Raw genomic sequence first — 24844 nt, 5'->3', positions numbered from 1 at the left:
GCCCCCTGCTGCCCTCGCAACTGCCTTCGCCCATTTAAATTATAAATCAGGCCATTTTGCAATGATTATTAAATGTGTTTAATCTTTTGGGAATGATTTGTGAGGTATTGTGGTGGAAGGGCGGAGCCATTGCGGGGAGACTATTGAAATCTCGCCAAAGGTGCCAAAAAGACTAGAAACGGCCCTGCTTGTTGTACACTTGTCGGTCTTTAGAGCTGGAGGCTGGAGACCAAATGATTAGTGAGGTCTGTATCTTGATCATGTGATATATCCGGACTCAGTGGGGAGAAAAGTTCTACGACATGACATTGACACACAATTTTATACAGAGAGACTTACAGTTATCTCAGTTATACAGCAGAGCTATTAAGGGTTAAGGGCCTTGCTCAAGAGCCCAACAGTTTAGTGGTGCTGAGATTTAAACCCATGACCTTCTGACATCTTATCCACTGAGCCACCCCTTCCCATACAACACCCCAACATATCAAGGGTTAACGGTGTGGTGGTGTAATTTATGAAAAACAAAGTCGGTTGACAACAGAGTCAGCAACATGAAGAACTACAGAAGGTCTGATCTGCAAGAAGAGAAAACGTTTCCCAGTTAAAGGCACGAATGCATGATAAGATGTTGCAAACGTACAGGAAAACACCGACCAGATAAATACACAAACTGATTATGGGGTAACAAGGAACAGGTGCGCACAATCAGGAACAAATGAATCGGTCCCAAGATCCAGCAAAAGACAGGACCAGGATATAAACTTAAGCAAAAGCAGACACACATCAGTGAAGGTAAACCATGAAAATGGTTGTGGAACGGAAAAAATAATGCATGGTGCTATTGAAAATATTGGCACCCCTATAAATATTGCATAAAGCCAGCACTGATTAGCAGCAGAGGAGGGAAGTAATGAAGTACAAATACTTTGTTACTGCACTTAAGTGGATTTTTCAGTCAGTATTTTACTTCACTACAACTTTTTACTTTCTCTCATTACATTTTTTACACAAACATCAGTACTTTCTACTTCTTGCATTTTCAAAACGGCCTCAATTTTAATCTATGTGGTTACATGTAGGTAGACATGTAGACATTTAGACCTGTAATTGCGCAACTTTTTCTATCCACTGGTGCATTATTTCCTGTCTCTCACACACCACAGATGTAGACTAGTTTATGAAGCTAATAATTAACAGGCAGAAGGTAACAAGAAGTCTGGGGTTAACGTGGATGAAACAGAGGAAGTCAGTGATGTAAACATCACTGAGAACAGAGACATTCCTGATCACCTGATCATCATCATCTTTTCTCTGCTTGTGTTCTATATGGTGGATCTTCAGACTGGATACATTCATTAGGTAACAAAATGTAAAATAATTTTATATTAATATGTTTTGATGTGAGGTTCGGTTTCCAGCGTGACACTAAAACAGGTAGTAATAATGGCAACTTTTTACTTAAGTACATGTCAGAACCCGAACTTCTTTACTTTAACTTGAGTGAAAAAGTGCAGTCAGAACTTTCTTTTAAATCATGAAGATCTGAAGAACGTGTGAACTTTTGCCATCTCTGAATAGCAGCACTGAGCTTTTGGTCTGACGTGGACGTGCAGAGACTTGCATAGGGATCTTCTCCAACTGCTTCATGCAAATCTCTTTAAAACTCTTTATAGTTTATGTTCATTTTTGTTTTTTTGTTTATCTTTATGCTCATAATGCTGTCTATCTTTTTTTCTCGACTATAATTACTTTTAGATTTTCTAGAGATATTTCAATAATATAATTATTTTCAGAAAGAATATAAGTATGGAGTGTTCTCAAATTATGCAAGGAGAAAGTTTCAACTTTAGTATAAAGTTTTTTAATCCAATTTTTATCCAAATCCATATCGAAGCGCTGGGTTTAAAGGAGCACCTTTACTTTTCAGAGTGTGTAAAATTCATACTGAGGTTCGATCGCAGGATAAGATCACACGGTCTGTAAGGTGAGGCCAGAGACGGTGCTCATTCCTTTCATTTAGCTGGTCTCTCTTTTTATTTTTGAATCTATAACGCTGGGTATGATATATTTTAAATGCACAAGATAAATCTAGTCTCAAAGTATTTCTGATGAGTTTTTTTGAACAAATCCAGCGCTGAGGTTAATCACGATTTCCTAACAAAGACGAGGGGAAATGCGATTCGTAGACTTCAGGGAAAACAAGCGTGCAGCTTTCCTATTTAGAAGTAAACAGAGTGCAATAATAAGTACACGATTGAGTTCTTGACTCGGAAACAAATGAGGTATTCATATGGATTATGAGATTTAGAGTAATATGAGAGCTTTGATTTAGTTTTTATGATTTATCACAACAAGGGAAAAGTCTATTTATCAACAGTCTAATACATTTATATTTACAGAATATACTCTTATCCAGAGTGACTTACAATTGGGGTTTAAGAGCCTTACTCAAGGGCCCGGCAGTGGCAGCTTGGTGGTGCTGGGATTTGAACTTTTCACAACTCCCCCTAATACAGAATACCGAGCCTTCCGATTTCAAGGGTTTTGAGTCTACCTAGTTTAACTGGGTGACATTCGATGGATTCATGACGTATTTCTCATTCCATTCTGCTCTCTCACCCAGGAGGCAGGATCCAATACGCGAGGATCGGCAGCAACGTGACGATGAAGTGTGGCTCTCTGGACAATGATGCCTCAGTGACATGGAAGGTGAACGGGACAGATGTAAAAGCCAAGCGGAGAGAGGAAGGCCCACGACTTATCCTCATGGAAGTGGACATGAGCAGCAATGGCCTGTACAGCTGCTTCCAAAATCCTGATGGCCAGCGCCGAGACCAGATCACATTACGCGTCGGACGTGAGTTTAGACGATTTTTTTTTAGGTTCCCTTTCACTCCTTTTTGTCTTCATGCCTCTTTTTCATTCTGTCTGTTTTCTTAATGCTTTCCGAAGAGTTTGACCCCATGCACTGTTTACTGAAGCTCTTCATCTCCCTAAACAAGCGTTTCATTGCTTATGCCTTCTACCAGCTTGCTCTGTCGAAGAACTTGTGAACATTATCAATTCAAAAAAAAGTCTCACATTAATAGTCATAAACATCTTCATCCTGTCCTCCACTCCCCAGCCTTCTCTACTTGATTCATGAGCTGTGTTTGGGTCTTCTCTAAATGGTTATGGGGTGTGGTGTCATCTTGGACGTTAAGCCCCGTCCAGATGTTGCTGTTAAAAAAAAATGCCGCTGTGCTGAAACAAGGTCATTGGCAGGCCACTGGACCAGACAGGAGGTTCCTGCAGCCCTTTTCACCCGTCCTGCAAGATAAGTTATAGCCATGTTCGTCCCAAACTGCAAACACATACGCGATCCTTCTTGGAATTTGTATACAGTTTAATAGACTGATATCTCGCTTGGCCTAGAAGACCACGCAACCTCAGGTCAGTTACGCTCTGGGACTTGCAAACATCATGAGCGCAGGTGCTTCGGGAAGCGAGTTTTCCGCAAAGGAATTAGTTTTTTTCTTTATTTATTGCGCAACTCCGAGCAAATTAGCATGGATGGCCACAGGTGTCAAGCACTTTAATCAATAACGGTGACTAGATGCTACCCATAATGCTCTCTGACAGCAATTAAATTTGCTAATTAAATTAAGGAAATTAGAAAACCAAAATGAGACGCGCCTGCTTATGATGGCACGGCGAGGAATGTGCTTTCTCAGCTGTGTGTGTGTGTGTGTGTGTGTGTGTGTGTGTGTGTGTCTTCAGCAGCCTTTGAAAATGCCAGAACATAATATCACTGAAAACATAAGATTAATAAGCTCAACATCGGCCGTGGCATATGAAATATTCGCTTCTTTTTCTTTATCTACTTTTATTGGTACACACCAGCTCAGATTTATGCGCCAAACATTTTTCGCTAATCTTTCCTTCCTTGTTCGTTCGCTTCACATCCTTGGCTTCTCCATTTAAATGTCAAATCCTATCAGAATACAATTACTTTTTTTTTAATACTCAAGGCTTCAGGTCGAATACAGATGTTCGTACTAGAGTGTTAGATGTAACGCTATGAAGAGAGAAAGATTCCTCAGCGTGTGCATTATCTACCACTGGCAACGAAATTTATCCCAGAGAGAAAAAAAGGATTCCCATGTTCCTTTTCCCAAAAACATGCTCCAATTCAGAGGTTTGGAAATACATAACCCAGATATATTTTTTGCTCCTATGATTCAATCAGTCACAGACACCAAACTGATTTAAGTATTGCTGTTTTTTTAAGAGACATGTTTGTAGGACTTTTGGTTAAAAGGTTTTTGATTAAAAAACATTTCCAGGACCAGTAAAGAAACAAACTTGACTGAACTGTGATTCGTTTCTAGCTATTAATAAGTCATTTATTTTACGCTATTTTTTGAAGCAGAGCAGAAACATCTCCAGTTGATGATCAGGTATCCTTGCTGTGGTGTCTTGCTTTGTATATACATTATTCCCCATATGTTCTTTTGCTCTACTTGTTTTTTGTACCAGCGATTGTTCCCTGAAGACTTTATTCTATTCTGTAGTCAAACTTTCAGTAAGCACCATTATTGCAAAGTACACAGTGAAAAAACATAGCTTTGAAACCGCAATGCGCCACAACTGAACATCAAGACATTCTGTAATTCAGCCATCCAGCTTGGCTGTGAAGCCCTGACTGACAGAGAAACTAGATCTGGAGGCTGAGATGCAGTTTAGTCCTGAAACTGTGTTGTTGATCCGACCTCAAAATAACACACAGCGGCCTGGACTTTGGTGGAAACCGTTCCAGAAGGACTATAAAAAAAAAGGGGGAAAACAAGTTTACCGTTGTAAATTTCCCGTCTCAAGAAGCAAAGACAAACAGCTTCCTGTTTGCTTTTGCGTCTCGTGGCTCGTCTTTGCCGTGCCGTGAGAGGAAAAAAAAAACGACATTAAAAAAAGAAGCTGTTATTCTCTGAGATGCTGTGGTTAGAGCCTGAGGAAGCTGCTGGTGTTGTTCTCAGCGACAGTGTGTGTCGATGTTTGGTTCCTTGGCAGAATTTGTCAGGAAGGAACGCACGCCGAGGTCGCCAGTGCTCCGCTTGTAAATGTCTCGAACAATGAAAATGTTATTACAGTTGTTGCTTTTACGAGGAAAAATAATCCTGTAGAGTTCTGTTTAAAGAATTTTTTCTCTCAAAAACCAAATTTAAGTGTAAAAAAAACCCGGCAGCAGCGATGTAATTAACCTTTATAATTATTGTGATCCATCTGTGGTCTACACTTAGGAGCCAGATGTCTTCTGTAATCACTCCACTAATGAGAAACCGATATAAAATGTAGAAATCGTTCTTCTAATACGTTTAAAAATCCGACGCATCCTCCTGTGGAGCAACGCTGCATGTTTTCCCAACGTCAAGCATTCCTGAAGGTCCAACCCAAAGAGCATGTTCTTCTATTCATCTGACTTGCAGCAGCAAATATACTGTATGCAGAAAATGTCATGAATTGTTTGAGAGTTTAATAAACCATTTTCCTGTACCGGATACGTTATTTAAAGGGATTTGTGTTGTATTTAATTACGGCCAGTTCCACCACACGGACAGCTTTGATGAACATGATTGATATTTTGTTTACTCTTCAGATCCCCTGGGATTCTGGAGACTGGGTCAGCCAGTGTAGCAGACACTAATTATATCATACACTAGCTAAAGATAAAAGCGAATGAAAAGTCATCCTGTGAGAAGGAGACCAGATTTTGTTCGTATCACTCCTTCTTTAATTTGTTTTTATGGCTTTCGGTACGAATGTTTGCTTCGCCCTGTGGCGCCGGATAATTATTTCAGACGGCCAAATGAAATTGTGCCTCTAATACTTTCGAAAAACATCGGAAGATCTGTAAAGACCGTATCTTGCATCTTGCCTGTTTCTTGCAGAAAGCAGCTTTAATGTTAGTGGTGATATAAAATCATATGCGGCGCTGTGTCAGCAGACGGATCATTTAATCGCTGAGTGTGGGCGAATAAAACGTAGTGCCTTTTGATGGATTTGGCAACCTATAAATTTCAACCCTGAATGTCAAGCACTGGAAAGTCATTTTCCTCTGATGGTCATTTTTTAGTTTTTTTTTTTAAGACCTACTGGGATTAGGGGAAACATAGAAAGACGAAGAAGAAAAATTTAGAGATATGACATTTTGGTACCATTTTTCAGCTGCACAATTATGGGCTTCTGCTGCTTTGGGAATCCAGAGGGAATACGAGATGCTGATCTTTGGCTTTAATTTATAAGTCAGTTCCTCCAGGATTTCCTCTCTAATCCAGCCTTTTTTTTTTTTTTTAACAATCCCATCTGTCCTGAGCATAAAGTTCTCATGGAGAGCGAGAGATGGAGGGAAAGAGGTGAAATAGAGGGGAAAAGAGGGAGCCTTATTTTTGTAAAAAAATAATAATAATAAAACAAACGAGTGCTGCTTCTGAACACTGCATCAAAATGGTCTAAAAATCCTCATGAAAATGCATATCGTTATCGTCAAACTCGTTATTGTCGAACCCGAACCCGTTTTTTTGACACCGACAAAACACAATGATCAATAAGTCATTGTCAACCTATTTTCAGAGTGCCATAACTGTATTGTTGTTGTTGAATAGATGATGATGATGATGGTGGTGATGATGATAATGATGCCTGAAAAACCAATGGCACATCTGGCGTAGCATCTGCATCAGAGTGGAACATCGGAATTTCGATCGTTGTAAATGGTCGGAGATGTGCGATAGCAGTGCATGTCGATTGGAAGCACTTCGCGTGGTATAGGTTTGCATAGGTACAGTTATAAATTTTGAGTTTGTTTTTCAAAGGGATGAATTCACATATCGTAGTATAGTATGTGAATCGGGCAGATTCGATTTTGCCAATCGAAGCAGAGAAGTGAAATCAAAAGAAAAACATTTCAGAAAAGTGGTAGTTTTTCCTGATGTAATGGTTCATGTCATTTATTCTTGTTGTTGGTCTCTGGTCTAATGAGCTACATTCGGCAAAAAACTTATACTGTATAACTGTATTCAAATTTTCCACCGCCTGTTTCACTGCTGCTACACAATTCGTACAGTGTATTTCAATAAGATGTATTAATTTTACATATATACATAGTATTTTTATTTAAAAAGTGTATATTTTATTTTACATTGCTTATATAATTTATTTTACTTTTGTATTTTTTTTTTTATCTTTGTACTGTGAGCAACTGCAACCTAACAGTTTCCCTGTGGGATCGATGATGAATTCCGATTCGATTTCTGATTCAAATAATGCACATAATGCATGTGTTTGTCTGTAACAGAGGATCTGCTACAAAACTGTAAAAACCCAGTCGCTGAAATACAACATTGATTGGCTCTGGTGCAGTTTTGCATTTTCGTGTACAATCCCTGCTCTATATCACACGAGCTGTGCTGCATAGAGTACTGAGAAAATGCTAACTTGACTTAGTTTCACTTAAAGAAAGCAATACACTATATTTGCAAAAGTATTGGGACACCTGACCTGCGGTTTTTCTCCAAACTGTTACCACATAACTAGAGGCAAACAATCGTACAAGACGTTTTTGAATGCGGTATAATTACATTTTGCATTCACTTGAACTTGTAAACCCAATCCTGTTCCAGCATGGCAATGCCCCTGTGCACAATGTGAGCTCCATGGAGCTCTGATCTCATTCCTACTGAAAACCTTTGGGATGAATGTGAATGCTGACTGAACCCCAGGCCTCCTCACTTTCTCACCTACATCAGTACCTGACATTACTAAACCCTTGTGGCTGATAAACACAAATGTACACAAACACACTCCAAAATCTAGAGGAACATCTACACACAAGAGTGGAGGGAATTATAAGAGCAAATTGGGACTAAATGTGGAATGCGATGCTCAAAAAAAACACGTCATACTTATGACTAGGTGTCCGCAAACCTTTGGCAATAAAGTATAAATACAACTCTGAAGACCATCCAAGTGTTCTGATTGGGGGCGTAATCTTGTTTCAGAAATCGAAATCGAGAAGAAGTTGTAATATGAATATAGGAGGAATGAAGCATGAATGAAATGAATTCTGGCTTTTTGTAGATCCCATATGTAAGTACTTTGGGTAGATGAAAAGAAGCAAAGCAGAACAAAATACAATAGCAGATTCTCCGGGATTACGGAAAATAACGTGTCCATCGGTCTTGGCTTGATTGGAATTCTGAGTGGTGGGCGTTTTTCTTCCGCACACTCCAGCATGCGCCTGCTAAATGCGAGAGTTCAGATGCTCGGTTTGATGAGAGCGTGAAGAAGGCATGTTGATCTGGGGAGGCTTAACTTCAAAAGACCTGCAGCCCACACAGACACACTTACACACATCCATCCATCACTGGCCTTAGGGAAAAGACCAAGTTGGTTGCTCGATTCTTAGCTGAATATGCAGCAGTTTAAGACCTTTAGTGTCTGACGGCATCAACAGAATCCTAACAGGAACGCCAAGGAAGATCTAATGGTGCTACTCTAGGGAATGTGGACGTTCTGTTAGGATAAGTGTCACAAGTTGCAGCTGGTTTAAGCGTCTTAGCAGTTTCTGTGAAGCAAGTCCTCTGTGCTTTAGCCTCAAACTAAAACCTGAGCTGAATCTGGACACATTTTAGGCTTCTTACGGCGCGAAAAGCTGTTCATACCTGCCGTTTCTATTGATCGCTCGCAGAATAACGCTGACTCGCCAGTTCCTCTCAGGCTTATTCAGACGAGGCAGGTAGTGATGCACTATATTTGTTAAGGCAGAACCGTATGTTATTTTCGTCTGTTTTCCTTCCTGCTGGTATCTAATTTGTCTGGTGGCTGAATCCCAAAATAAAGCTGAGTATACTGTGTGTATTATATCCCATGTAGACATGGAGGCTGGTGGGATGTTTATAGTAGGAGCTTATAATAAAATAAGAAAAATAAAATACAAATAAAATTGAATAAATGGTATGTGAGGACATGATAAATATTAAGGATTACTGTAGGTGAATACTTAAAGACAAAGATGAATTGGTTTAATATTATTTAACTATTTATTTAAATAATATAAGTATATATATAAATATTGTACTAATATTTTAGTAATTATTTTTATTTTTAAAAAACTCTCATAATCATTTAAATTCACAGCATTTAGCAGATGCCCTTGTCCAGCGCGACATACAAAAGTGCTTTGAATCTCTATTAATGAATAAATCAATACTGGTTCACTACATTACAAACGAAAGAAAATCATAATTTCCCATTTAAATTGCTAATTACACACCTACTTTCATTTAATATTTTTTTGCCATTCAAGACACGTGAATGTAAACATCGCTGAGCCCATCTGCACATGGTTTTTAGACGGATCTTAATCCCAGTTTGGAGAAGGTTCTCACTTTTCTTCTCACTTCTCTCTTTACACTTACAGCATTGCATCTGAAGTGCCGTACCGCTGCACCGCTGACGAGCTCTTTAAGACTGTGGCTTACTGCCATTGCTTGTCTTTTTAATTAATCCTGCTGAAGCACTGAGGCACTTCTGTGTAAATCTCCGTGCATTGACAGCAGAGTCGTGTCTTTGCAATGGAAAAAAAAACACCAAAGCCACTTCGCTTAAAAAAAAGGATTGCAGCATGCAGGTTCCGATTTCTTTCCAATGCATGTCACATTTTGACTTTTGAATAGGAATCAAATGTGTAAATCCAGGACAAGTGGTAGCTCAGCAGTGAAGACTCTGGTTTACTAATTAGAAGGTTGTGGGTTCAAGCCACAGTTTTGCCAAGCTGCCACTCTTGGGGCCCTTGAGCAAGGCCCTTAAATCTTTGTGCCCCAGGGGTGCTGTATCATGGCTGACCCTAAAAATAGAATTTAACTGTGCGGTACAAGTACCTTTCTTTCTCTGTTGTTATAATGCAGCACTGTTAAATGCACAAAACCGATTGGTCAAATTGCATATCCATCGGCTAATGAATCAAGCTCGTCCTGCTTTTTTTTTTTAATACAAATCCATTCCAAAAAAGTTGGGACGCTGTGCAAAATGTAAATAAAAACAGAATGCAGTGATTTGCTTAACCCAAAAATCCATATTCTTTTCACAATAAAACATACATTTTTTAATTAAGAATATGCACCATTTTAAGAGATGTTTTTAGAATTAATGGCTGCAACACGTCTCAAAAAACGTTGGGACAGGGCCACGTTTACCACTGTGTAGCATCACGTCTTCTGACCGTATACATCTGGGCACTGAGGAGACCGGTCACTGAAGTTTTGGGAGAGAAATGTTGTCCTATATGTGTCTGATACAGGATTCTGTCTGATCAGCAGTTCTGGGTTTCCTTTGTTGTGTTTTTCATTTTCAAATCTGTAATCCCATCACTTTTTTGAATGAATCTTTCAAAAGTGTCGAAATGGTTTCTCCTCTTCCTGTACAGCTGGAATATACAGTATGATACATAATTCAATTATACCAGGAGGTGCAGCCGAGTTCCCTTTAGTTTCTTCACCATTTTTTTCCCGAATGGAGGAATGCGTTCACACTCTGCCTCAATCTCCTGTGTCTCAGGTCGTTGCCTCATCATGGATAATCGAAGAAAATAACTGGCGAGAGGCTTACGCTGATGTAAGCGAGCCTGTGTTTTGTTTCAGTGAATTTTCATTCAGTGCTTCAAGAAACACAAAGCAAAGAAAAAAAGTGATGAATGATAAGAAGGAAAGATCACTTTGGCACGTATAAGCTTTAGAGCGGCGTTAAAAAAAACAAAACATTTGCCTTTGAGCGAAGGTGAAAAGCCACTTATCAGCCGTTGTTTTTGAGTAACAGGAACAGCCGTTGGAGTGCGGCAAAAAAATAAAGCATGTTCATTATGATCAGGATCTCGGCCAAGTATATAAATAATGTAGAGTTAATGTTTGAGGAGCGTGTCTCCTCCGCTGTAATGAGGGCAAGGTCGGGTCCACGATGTGAATTATTTAAAAGCAGTGCAATTACAAAAAAATTACGCTACATGCAACGGAAAGGCTATTAACACCGATCGCATTAGCCCGAGTCTGCGCTGATGGACTTCTGAATATGCGCTCTTCTCTAGTAAGTTCATTCCTGAAAGACTTTCGTGTTTCAGCGGTTTTATGAAAACGGGATCAGGTGCCACCATCCTTTATTTATTTATATGTATTTCGCTACATAATCATTTCCTGCTAAAGGTGTGAGAAACCAATTAGAGATGCAGAACTCTGGAGAAGCCTCGCGAGACTCCGTTACGCTATAACGGCTCGAAATGTCTTAAGGCTTTTATTACATCGTAACACAGAAGTGCTGAAGGAAATGATGTTGATTTTAGCGATGTTTGCTTTATGCATGCAGGCAGATTAACTCTCCTTCTTCCTCAAACACACACACACATCCTCAGACACAGCCTGGCTTTATAAATGTCTTAAATCCTGTTGTTTTATGACCTGCATGAGGCTATTACTTTAATAGGACGTTATTGATTTCCTATAGGGAGTACATCGGGATTAGTCATTGAAGTCAAACCGAGCCCTCGAAGCACATTAAACACCGCCACCTTTGCTATCTATAGAGATAATATTTGAAATCAGAATTCACAGGCTTCTTTCCAGTCGTGTTCACGTTGGATAACAATGCACCAAGTACAACAACTAAAACGAAAACCGTGCCTTTTAAATTTCTCATTTGCTCGCTTTTCATTATTTAGGGATCGTTTCTGATCCAGATGTTTATCAGCAAGTAGTGTTCACCTTGTAGCAGGAGGAGTAGAGATTTCTGATCTTTCTCACTACTGCTAATTAGGATCAGTATATGCATGAGAAAAACAGCAGGAGGATTGTATGTTTTCTTTCTGCAGAAAAGAAGAAATTATTCAGAAAAACCCTAAAATATGAAAAAGTATGTTTATTTCTAAATAAAAATGGGATCACAGGCAGGATTTTAACTGAAACACCACCAGAGCCTTTATATTGATTTGCTGTACATATATTTATGTTTTTATCTGCATTTTACAGTTTGCACAATGAGAATATTTGCACTTATTTCACAAAACTACATTTTGCTGCTGTACTATCCAAAGACAAAGATCTATCTATCTATCTATCTATCTATCTATCTATCTATCTATCTATCTATCTATCTATCTATCTATCTATCTATCTATCTATCTATCTATCATCTATCTATCTGTCTATCTATCTATCTATCTATCTATCTATGTCTGTCTGTCTGTCTGTCTGTCTGTCTGTCTTGCTAGCTGGCTATCTGGCTGGCTGGCTGGCTGGCTGGCTATATTAAGGATAAATAACTAATAGAATGTTTATTCTATAAGATATTATAATGAATAATTATATGATAATTAATCATCTACAAAATATTCATAATTACGACCCACAAATTTGACCTTGTATTGACTTCATGGTGAAAAAAGGTTGCAGAAAGTACAAATGTACTGTAAAATTTATTTATTAGTAGTTCACCTGAAAATGATCAAATGCTTGTAAGATTGAAAGGCGAAGTGAAATTCTCACTCAGCGTTGAGGTGGGATTGTAGTCGTGACCACCTGCGCTGACCCCTGATACAATGCTGTCATTATGAGTGTCTGAGAACAGGTTTGCAGTGTGATTAAACACGTCCGTTTGTGTAGAAGCCTCAGACACCAGACGGTATGTTGGCCAGAGCCATGGGTCAGATGAGAGAGTCGAGGTCAGGAGGGTGACTAATAAATGACTTAGCTGGAATTGGTGATATGGTCTGAGATCATGGAGCCTTGTGAGGAGATAGGAGAGCTGCTCTGGGCCTGGCTGAAACATCATGGCACATTCAATCACTCACTTATCTACAAAACATTCACATTCTTAGTTTATCAAATACATGTCACAAAGAAAACTGTGATAACATGAGAGCAATTAGAGGAATTAAAATACTTGGCCGGAATCAACCAGAAGTATGTCTAGACGACTGAGTCAGAGCATCTCCAAAACTGCAGCTCTTGTGGTCCGATCCAACAGACGAGCTGCTGTAGCTCACACTGCTAAAGAAGTTCATGCTATTGATGATCGACGGGTCGGAACGGTTTTGGCAGCAAAAAAGGATCAACACAATATTAATGTTATGACTGATAGCTACAGTATATATATTATACAAGTGTGTGTGTTTGTGTGTGTGTGTGTAATGGTTTATATATGGCAATTTTTTCTGTGTACAAGTTTGCACTATTGTGTACTTGTGCTTGGTGACTCCTGCAAACCGCAGCTATTACACTCAAGCAACTTAATTAGTGACCCGAGAGTGATGAGACGCTCTCTATATCACCACACTTAATGAATATTCATGCTGGGATAGTTAATTATGAATATAATTAGAGAACAGAGACCCTGAAATAGAGTTTATGTTATTTCTGCCATTAATTATTGCCCCTTTTTGGAAGCAGCTTGTTAGCCGAAGTTCACAATAAAAAAAATAAAAAAAACGAGGTTATCACTGCAGAGTTCGAAAATATAAACTTGAACTATATTTTATTATTTTTTGTCCTCGGTTATTAGATTTGGCCTCCAGTAGTAAGAAAGGCTTCTCTGGTAAATGGATATCATTTATTAGTTTGACAGTCCGAAAATGATGAGTGCTGCCATTAATCAAGCAGAGACTGAAAAGAAATGGAGGAGGAGGAGGAGAACAAGAGAAAGATAAAATGAGATGTTCATCAGAGTGTATGTTCTGAAAACATCTGGGAATCAGAATCTGGGATTTTTTTTTTATAACATGGATGTTTAATATTAATGATTATCATATCTTATTAAAAATAAACTATTTGTTTGTGGACCGAAGCATTAGATTGGTTTGTAATTTTTGAACATTTCATTTAGTTCCCATTTGCTGTTAAATTTAACCTCCACTCTTCTGGGAAGATGTTCCACTAGATGTTGGAGTGTTGGAGATTTGTGTGAGATTCATTCAGCCACATGGGTGTTAGTGAAGTCAGGTCCTGATGTTGTGAGGGTGTGAGGAGAACTGGAGTGCAGTCAGCATGAACAATGTATCTCAAAGGCATTACATTTCAAACTCTATAGCAGGAGATCTTCCAAACAACCCATGAGAAGCAGATCTTCATGGAGCTTGTTTTGTGCACAGGGGTATTCTCATGCTGGAACAGGTTTGGGTCTCCTAGTTCAAGTGAAGGATGAATGTAATGCTACTGCATCTAAAGACGTCCTCAAACTCTCTGCTGAAACTTTGGTGTAGAACCGCAAATGGCTAGAAATCAGGTGTCCCAATATTTTTTTCAATAAGTAGAGGAACTTCTGCTGCAGTGTTATTTCTACAGAGATACAAAGGCTACAAGGTTGGAATGAATACGTTTAATAACTATACGTTTGATTTTTATACGTTTATTCATTTAATATTATCCTGTACCGTGTTAAAGTTTTCACTACCAGACATGACACTTCCTCAAGAGGTAGTTAAGGGGAATAATCCCAATAAACAATTTCTATATAAAAGCCTTTAATTTATTTGTTTCCTTTAGAAGACTCTATGAATTTCTATTAATGCAGTATTTATGTTCTAAAACTGCAACATTTTTATTATTTATTAGGGTCTTTACCAACCCTGAGGCAACACTGGGTTTACCAGGAGTTCATATTTGACTTCATGTTGGAAACTTTGCACAGTTTCTTATAGACTTTTTGAAAAAACGCTAAATCTAAAGAGCTAAAGGGATCTTGGGGGGAACCGTCAAAGGTTCTCTGTTCAGGGAAGGTTCCAAATATAACGAGATTTCTCATGACCCATAACAAAGAACTATAATATTTCAGTGATAATTGTACATTATAGAAAAAGAGGTTTTTCAAAGAGCCTGGAATAATTCCTTGTGGGAATTAGAACTAGAGTTACTATGAAATGTTTATAGATTGATTTATGGAACATACAGAACTGTATTGAACCACGTAAAGTACCATGATGTTCAAGTCTAAGTGTAGCAATTTTTGTTTTTTGATTGTCTAATTCAATTTTAATGGCTTTGTGATGGACCAGCGTCCCAACCTGGACGCAACCTATTCCGATTTACACAAACCTGTCTAGGATCGATGACAATGAATAAATGATTGAACGGTTATCACCACGAGCTTCCACGTCTGCTTTGACATACTGGCGAGCGTAACCCGTCTATTTATTGCGATCTTTTGTGTAATAAATATATATACAGTAATGTTTCTCGGAAACTCAGACCTGACATTTAATTTCCAAACTACATTGATAAACTCCCTCGTGATTTGTCAGAGTCAGTGCTTCAGATGTCTCGAATTAAATCATCACCTTACTTTCCAAGCTCAAGCGCAGAAGTGTGAAAGGAGGTAAAATGGGAATGCATGATTTTACTCACAACGATGAAGCTTTTAGTTGCTGGGCATGAAAGAATTTATCCGATACCGCCTTCGGATTTTGCTCCAGAGAACAACTAATGGCTTTTTTTTTTGGTTTTGTTTTGTTTTTCGTTAAAGGGTCTTTAGTGAATAAAGCATAACAAATTCCCAGTTAGTTTGTCTGTAAGCTTTGGTACTTTCCCAGGCTTAAGACTATAGTAAACCAGGGTTCTTATCCAGGATCTCCATAAGATTAGTTTGCATGCTTTATACATATTTCATGGACTCTGTGTGTTCTGTGATGTGTATTTTATACACCAAAAAAATGATCCAGGCTCTAGTTTCTAACTTAATTATCTAATTTGATGATCCAAAGCCGTTCTATATTATGCACTTCCTGTTATCCTTGTTTTTTAAAGACAGAGATGCACTTTTAGAGATTAATCTTGTGGTAGGTTTTTTTTCCCACTCTGATCCCGCCAACAATGAAGCCAATGACAATCCTGCTTTGGTTGGAGTTGAGTAGGACGAGCCAAGCGGTCTGTAGAACACGTCTAAAATGCATTACAATGAGACAAATAGATTAAATGTTGTCAAATACTGACATTAAGTGCTGTGTAGAGAATACAATTAGTAAATTTGCCAGACGAGACGTTTCCATTCGAACGCACAACTCGTGTTTCTGACATTTGATCAAATTGTACACGGAAAGCTAGCTGCCTGGAGCGAAAAAACTCACGCCTCTCTCTCTCTCTCTCTAGTTCTTCTAACTTCTTTAGTGCACTTTTATTTACTATTTAGTCTGTTTGCATTGAACCCTGCCGTGTTTTCTTCCTCGACGTGGTTCATTAATGGAGGTGAAAACAAAGCAATCATACTCGGGAGGGTGTGGAACAAAACAACCGGTCTATTGTGGTTCGATCGTAGTGAGAAAACCATTCGACCTTGAATTGACCCAACCGCAGTAAATGAACCGAGCGTGGCATGTTTTTTGGGCTGCATGAAATGTTTTTCATAAATGTGAGCTGTAGCTCTGCAACTGATGTGGTATATTCTGGGAAACATTGACACACACTTAATTGTTAAATCAGTTTAGCATTTCCTCGTATTCTGCATGTTTGGGGGATTTTTGTCACACAGGATGTATGTTTTGGATACATGTTTAGCACTCTGTAAACTTCACAGCCATTTTTTTTTATAGTCAGTTTTTTCTCGTGCAATGTGAAACCTAAGCAAACCCAAAGTATCAGTTTCTCTCAGAGATGGACTCTGCACACAGACTAATAGGAAGTTAAAGCGGCCTGAAGCGCTGCTGAATTCGCCAAGAGTTTAGTTGGACTTTTTTTATTAAAAACTTCATACACTGTTTTCTACTTTAAGGGGAGGATCTGCGGGGTGGCGAAGGGGGGGGGGGTTGTGCTTAAAAGACTACTATAATAGAAAAGATATAAAAAAAATAAAAAAAAACAGACCCCTGCCCTTAATGACTTTTCCTTGAAAGTTTGCATGTAATGATTCTCATATTGGCTTTAAACAGTTCACCACTGTTTAAAGCCAATATGAGAATCATCAGTAATGAAGTAAATGTAATTGTTTCATTTACATAAGTAGCTTTTTCATGTATCTCTACTTTACTAAAGTACTTTCATTTAAGGAGACTTTTTCTGTAACTTCACTACATTTCAAAGTCAAATATTTTACTTTTTACTCAACGACATTTTTCGAAATCAGTCGTTCCTTTTTTTTTCTGTATAAGAGGATAAAAACGTAACTGGTGAAACACGCAGCGAGTCACCAATCAGGATCGAGCGCATGCTCTGTTTTAAACTCGTTCCGATCAGCGCTTGGTGTATCTGCTGATCACCAACATACAGTTCAGCATCAGTTCAACAGAACATTTAGAGAGGAATAAATGATGCAGAAACTCCAGACTCGAACTCGACACGACACACGTGAATTTATTTGCCATTTAGTTGAAAAGAAGGTTTTGTGTTTATGATCATTGCCAAAGAAATCAATCAGTGTTTGAGTCATTAATATCATTTTATTAATAGATCAGTGTGCTGAGAGTCTTTACACATCAAATGAGTTGATTATGTGAAGAATCTTGTGACAAAAAATTATAATAGGAACAATATAGTTATAATAAATCAGTACTTTGGATACTTAAGTACATTTGAAGGCAAAAACTTTTGTACTTTTACTCAAGTCATATTTTACAGTGTTTTTGTACTTTAACTCAACTACATAAATCCACCACTGGATTTGACTACAGCGCACCTCCAGCTGTTAAAGCATGCTTTTCTCCTTATAACTTCCATGCCTGTATAATCATCGCCTGCCCAGATGTGACCATGGTTTCCTCAATTTCATTTCATTCATCACTCATGGTGCACGGACACTAGCCGATTCTGATCCAGGAGACAGTGTGCCTCGCCAAATGATATACACGTCCTGTAGATCATTTTTAAAGACGGACAGTGTACTATGAATGAAAAATTGAGCTGAAATAGAAGAGTCATGCATATTTCATGAAAAAAGGAAGTCTGCTATATGTATTTTTATCTCTTTACACACTCACACTGACAGTAATAGCTCAAAAAAAAAAGGCAGCAGATGCCTGTTCTGAATGGCGATCTTGTCGTTTATAAAGAATGGATGACCACAACAAGGAATATGAAAAGAAAAAACTCAAAAAGACTTTTTTTCCCCCCACCCTTAAGGCTTCTACTGCATTTTGCTGGAGATTAAAACTGAGCCTTTGAAACCAGAACAGAATAATAAGTGGCGTGCGATGGGACCTGGGTTTTTATTTAACATATGCACGGTTTAACTGATGGTTTTGTGCTGAGAGCTTCCTTCTTAAATTTAGGACTAGTCATTTGCAGACATCATCCCTATGAATTATGTAGGTAGGGTTTGTTTGTTCTTTGCTGTCTGAGATAAGGTTCTCTTGAGAGGTTGACCGGATTCACTGTAAGTAATATAGGATTTATTTTATTGTAAAAGACGGTATATAGGGACACAATTCTGGTTTTTTTTCTAGAATACCAGTCACGGTTCAGGTGAAGGTGAAAAGTGGATATAAACAGTCCTACCAGAATTTGTGTTGATATTTAACAGACAATGGAGAAGGAGAGAAAACTTAACATAATTTTTCTAAAAATAAGAAAAGTGGCAGCAGGTTAGCAAGAATATTTTGAATCTGGTGATAAAATGCTAATGCATTGGCCATGAGATCAGGCAGAACTTGCACGGAATAACCTTAATGGTTAGCACAAGAATTTTCACCGAAGAAAGTTTAGTGGTCAAAGGACCAAACGTACTATTTAAATAGTTTTTATTCTAATTATTTTGCGTGCTTCTACAATAAAATGCAACTGATAAAATAAGGCAGGATGACAGAAACTCAAAGTACGCATTGTGATATTTTACATCTTGAGCCATAACTGTGTGTCGCAGAGATAAAATTCCCCAGATTTCGTTTGGTGTGACATTTACTTTTTGGAGCTATTAGCTCTGCCTTTTTTTTTTCTTGAGCTAATTTGCATAACATGCAATTTCATAACTTTTTTTTTTTTTTTTGCTAAACTTTAAAACTGGTATTTTAGGTTTTTGGTCAGTCTTTACAAAGTCCATGTCAAAATCTGAAACTCGCTAAACATGGAACAGGAGGAAAGATATTATTTTACTGAAACATTTACATTTATGGTATTTGGCAGACGCCTTTATCCAGAGTAATTTATAACTGAGCACTTGAGGGCTTTGCTCAGCTTGGTGGCGCTGGAATTGGAACCTGTGTGTCCGATGCCTTAAACACTAAGCTAGAATTTCCAAATGGATTGCATGAATGTACACAAAGTATGAAAAACAAGATACTGACAAGATTTAAAGCAGGCTTGGTGATGAGGTGGGAGCTCAGGAATTCTATCTGGAATTGCATTCAGTAGTCATTTAAAATGCTTACAACTGTTTAATTCTTGCCTTTGGGGGTACAAATAATGAAGTCTAGACGACTGGGTCAGAGCATCTCCAGAACTGCAGCTTTTGTAGGGTGTTCCCGGTCTGCAGTGGTCAGTTGTTGGACGTGTAACGCGAAGGCTGGTCCGTGTGGTCCGTTTCAACAGACGAGCTCCTGTAGCTCGCATTGCTGAAGAAGTTAATATTGTTTTGCCCACAAAAAGATGGCATGCCTGAAAAAGGTGGTCATTGCTGACTGAAAGGCATCCAGGACTAAACCAGGGTCAACTCGCAACAAGGACCTTAGGCTTAGGTCTATATACTGAGAGATGTTCCCTCCAAGCATCCAAAGGCTCACACACATCCTCTGATGTTGGTCAGTTGAGATTCTGAGCCTACCTTCATTCTACTGACTCTCAGGGTTTCCAATAGTCTCTGTGTCCCTGGGTTTCATTTTCTGTTGTATTATCTCTCAAATTCTAAACAGGGCCCAAAACAGTGTTGTTTCTTCAACGATATCTAAGAGCTGGAAAGATTTCTTTTTTTGTCTTGTTCATTGTGCAGATCCTTTAAACATCTCAGTGGATCAATAAAATATTTTTCATGGCAATGCTTTCCAAGAAATTGCCCCTTAGCAATCTCTAAGCTAGAATGCATTGTCAATAGGCATTACACTCTATGCCTCATTCACACTACAATTCTACAATTGTATACTCAATAAATAAACGCAACAAGGCTTTTTTCTGCAGAGTAGCAATCAAGATATTTTATATATTCTATTTTATGTTGATTTTCTTCCTATTACTTTGTCTTCCAAATCATTGGGGATGTTTTTCTCAAACAGTATCATTATTATTTATCTGCCAAAGAAATATAGAAATAGTTTATTAATGCACTCCTCGGGTAAGTTTAGTGTATTTGTAACTCAATCACACATATGCAATGTCCAGTTTTGCTTTGTTTTTTGTTTTTCCCATTAGCAGATTAGCATAAATAAAAATGGACTTTAAAAATAATGTTTCCTGTTTCCTGCTAAGATTGAATAAAACCCGTTCTGTCTGCAGGAAGTTGCAGCTCTGCCTCTGCCTTGTTAATCTGTAGTCTATGTGACTCTCAGGACACGCCTTGGTCTCTGTAGTGTTGAGATACGTCATATTCGGGAAACATTGGTCATGAATTATTAGTCACTTTCTAAATAATAAAACTATAACGCATCTTCTAATAATGATATATAAATAAGTCGTTTTTAATAGTGCAAATATGTAAAAAAAAAAACGATGCATCATGATACAAATACTTGTATATGATGCAGAGTTTATATATATATATATATATATATATATATATATATATATATATATATATATATATATATATAATTAGCATCAAACAGCTCCTCTTTAAACCTCTGTTCAATAAATGATTATGTTGACTTTTACAAAAAAAAAAATGGCGGCATAATTAAGGCAGATATGTAGCGATCTCCTGCTGCTCATAAGTGGGTGTGGCCAGGTTAAAGACTCTCAGACCAAAATGACGGAGTTTGTCCTGGGCTGCCTTCCATTAGGCTCCGCTAATGGCAGCATTTGGAGACAAGCTCATGCCATCAGCTAAGTGTGGAAAAGGCGCTGGACAGTCTGGCCTTGGGCGTAGATTGGACCAGCTACTGTGTAATCTCCTAATCCCATTAATTATTACATACAGTCATTATGAAGAGGGATGTAATCCTCCTGAGAGGCTCAATCCTTTTATGTGGATAACCAAAGGGGAGATATATAGAGCACAGTGAACAAACTAATGATTTTTTTTTTTTTCATTTTCATTTTGTTTATTTATTTATTTGTTTATATAAGATAAAAAAAGAGAGCCGCTCATCCCACATAGAATATCTTTCAAATATTATCGAAACGGTGCTACATTATTTAGTAGCTGCACATAGAAAGCAAGTAATATAACAGAGTCCAAACCTAATTTATGCAGAAAGAAGAAATGTATGCTAGCTTTACTATTAAAATGACAACCTCTATGCCCTTTTCTGCTAGTAAACAATTTTAATTAGAGCCAGCAAAAAGAATCTGGTTTTGTTATTACAATCTTTCTACAGCGTGTGTGCTTTTTTCTTATCTCTCTTTCTCTTTTTTTCCCTTTTAAATTGTGTTTTCCAATTTGTAAATGGACCAGATGTCTGGGAGTGAATCTGTCCGATTCTCTGGAGATGGAAGCACGCTGTCTGCTAAGGCCTGGTGATTTGTCCTCATTGGCAGACGTCACTGGCATTAGTAGAGACAGAGGGTTGTGTGTGTCTAGTCCATAAGTCCTAAAAGCCTAATGCGCGATTGCATATTTTTCCCTAAATTGCAGTTCATGCTGTAATCCGTGGTCACCATTGAGTGCAGTGCAAGGGTGCAGTTTGTATGGTGGTGAATGACTCGGAGTGTAGGATAATCACAGCTTGGGTCATTTTTATCCGTTGGCTTGGTTCGATTTAATATGGGGAGTTTTTGAAAATAAGACCTTTTCTGTAACTTGTTGAACAATGGGATGTTGTAAAGCTTAACCATTATACCTCTTTTAGAGGCTTTTAGATGAATTACAATGTATTGCATATACTTATACTGTAATCATTATGGTTTTTGATTGATTTTGTGGTTTGCTGTGGAACGTTGTGGGTGTCCAGGCTTTGATAGTCTACACCAAGCATGACTGAGAACCCAGAGTCGGTGCCTTCTCTTGCCACAAAGGCTACATTTCTCCATTTGCCTTCACCAATCATCAATCTGAAGGAGTATGAAGAAGGTGCTCTTTCCACACCATAGTCCTAGGAGACCATAATAAACACGATAACCCTTTGGGCAATCGTACCTTCCTGACCCCGATTATTAGTTTTATTTGATTTTTTATACTTGTGGAACTGGTGCTTTTGTGGAATAAACATGGCCCTAAACGCAACTGCAAAAGTGCCATAATCGATTATTCACTCTCCTCCTTACTGTGCTTCCTAAATTCAATATTCAGTTACAGCTGCCGGATGTCATAGTGCTGGAGGCAATCTGTCGTTTTATCCTCGCCTAGCATTCCAGCTGACTGTTATTCTGCCCCTTTAGGACTCACTTTTTTATTTAGTTGCTTCCAGCAAAAGTTGTTCATAGGTCATGGAATGAGAGAGGTTCCTTGAGTGGTGAAAAGTGGAGAAAACTTTTCAGCAGAACAACTCTCGCGTTTTATATAACAGTTATGTATGATTATCGAGGTCTAAACACAGCACCTATATCCACAGCTTTCTAACTCTGGTCATGAAGTTCCCTCTCTCCGTCTCAATTTAATCAGTTTTCCAGCAGCATTTCCTGAAGTGGGCAGAAAAGGGTTGTGTTTGTGAAAAGACAAATGTTTAGGACTGGGAGAAATCCAAGTCCAGTGTAGGGAATCAATTTTGTAACCCTTAAGTACACTAAATATAAAACAATACTGTTTAAGTGTGAGTAATTTCCAAGATTTTAAACCCTTGCTACTTAATATGTTGGCACAAATTGGTTCCAGTCTTAGTTCTGATCTCTACTTGGGTATTGAGTGATCAGTTATGCTGTCATTGTAGAGTAGACATCAAGCCCCAATGCAGGTCCTTCAGGGATTCTTATTTTACCAATCTGAAACATTAATCTGCTTCATATTTCAGTGGGAACACTGTCGGTGAAACGGCACATGCGATGAGGAACCGCACGTCTTGACCCGTCATTTTCCTCTCTGGGAAAATTTGCTGAAATTAGAGAGCACTTTGACCTCTTGCCCCCACCCACCATTAAAACGATTTCCACTGCATTCGCTTCACATGTCGTATGATTTGGTCGTTCGCTCCTTCGAGTTGATCCTTGTATCGGTTTTCATCTGGTAACTGTATCTGAGACGGAGGAGCAGACTGACATTTTGGACAGGCCTCAGATCTCAGACTCGAAGCCAACTGTAGGAACTTGTTGAAGTAATAGAAGCTCAGTCCCATAGGTCAGATGAACTAACGCACTCGGACGAATTGGAATTCCGGTTGAAATTGAAGCTTTCCATCTCAGAGGACAAACGTCCATTCGTCTGTGTGAGAAATGAAGCCATGACACAGTATATGCCAGAAATCAGCTTGCCTTAGCATTCTGTTTGCACTGCAGGTGTACGAGTTGACTGACCATAGCCAATTCGCTGAAATAACATGTTCCTGCATCACCCTTTCCACCTCAGGAATTTCACAATGCTTTCAGCATGAATGGCAAAACAATCCAGACATATTTTTTGACTAATCCTCTTGATGGGACTCCTAATCCGCAGTTTAAACCTTAAACATTTTAAGTATCAGCTGCATTTGGCAGACAGCCACGGAATTGGTTCAGCGTATGCCGAATTGTCTTTGAAGTTATACTTCAGATGACTTTTTTCCAGTTATTGAAAGCATGAATAAGAAGACGTGTATGTTTACCTAGGAGATGACATAGCGCTCTTAGCCACTAATACTGTATTTCCACAGATTCCTTGTGTCAGGATGAAAACTGGCCTTAGATCACTGCCTCTGGAAAGCTCGCAGGTGGCATTAAGCTGCAATTGCATTTTGTCCTGCCACACCAGATTACCGTGGCATTTCAAGTCACGTCTTGGGACTACACTGGCCTTTTGATTTTCAGCTCAATTACTCCTGCTGTTAAGATAATAAGGGAGCAATGACGCCAATGTGCACAACTGCATCATAATGCAGGGATGCTGTTTACCTCCACCTACCCTTTATTGTAATTTATTTGATTCAACCTAATTGCATACAGGTGTCTTTTCTACAGTCTTATTTTCAATAATATACCATTGCCCCGACTTATTTTATTAGGTATTTGCTATTTGCATTGCTCGCTGAATGCTAACTGTATTTTATTGTACTCTGGTTGTGACAGCAATGTTAAACATCGCATAACCTAACTTACTCTGTACCTGCATTCAGGAACCATGCACAAGGTGCACAAATGTGGTTGAACCTCAGTACTGCTTCCTCACTCAATCCCAGGATTATAGTGGCTACCAGTGACTACAAGAGCACATTCCAGGCTGATTGGAAATAATAGGGAAACTTTTGCAACAGGAGATCCGGTGTGATCACAAGTCCATTCCCTGTTACCCTCCTCCTTCCTCTGAGCCCTAATAGCTGGGAAGGCTATGCGACAAAGAGAACAAACAGGCATGTAATACTGCCGTTCCTTGCGAATGACACTGGGGACAGGAATGCAGAGGTGGGAGGGGGGATGCTGGGAGCCAGAGTCCACTGTCAGATTAGAGCCATTAGCATGACTGTGGAATGACAGGGAGCTCCGCCAACACAATAGCCTTCATTTATCCCCTGCCACTCTGTGTAATATTTGAGCTGCAGAGCTCGAGATGGAGCAAGGAACCTCCAAGAACAAGGCTGAAGCATGTATTCATGTTTAGCTTGTGATCCACCAAATGCATGGATTTTAATTTGAAGGGA

The 24844-nt window shown here is 38.7% G+C and overlaps 1 protein-coding gene across 1 annotated transcript in view; it reads left to right on the top strand.

Annotated features, from left to right (window-relative positions):
• The window catches only part of cntfr (ciliary neurotrophic factor receptor), a 160327-nt gene that overhangs the window by 90454 nt on the left and 45029 nt on the right, over positions 1-24844 (top strand). The window contains exon 3 of the mRNA XM_046860345.1: positions 2624-2857. Coding sequence (XP_046716301.1) covers positions 2624-2857 — 234 coding nt within the window. The remainder of the gene's footprint in view (positions 1-2623; positions 2858-24844) is intronic.

The sequence above is a fragment of the Silurus meridionalis genome, chromosome 11, assembly GCF_014805685.1.
Source record: "Silurus meridionalis isolate SWU-2019-XX chromosome 11, ASM1480568v1, whole genome shotgun sequence".
In the NCBI taxonomy this organism is placed as follows: domain Eukaryota; kingdom Metazoa; phylum Chordata; class Actinopteri; order Siluriformes; family Siluridae; genus Silurus; species Silurus meridionalis.
The sequence above is the reverse complement of the archived record's forward strand: the minus strand, read 5'-3'. Positions and strand labels throughout refer to the sequence as shown.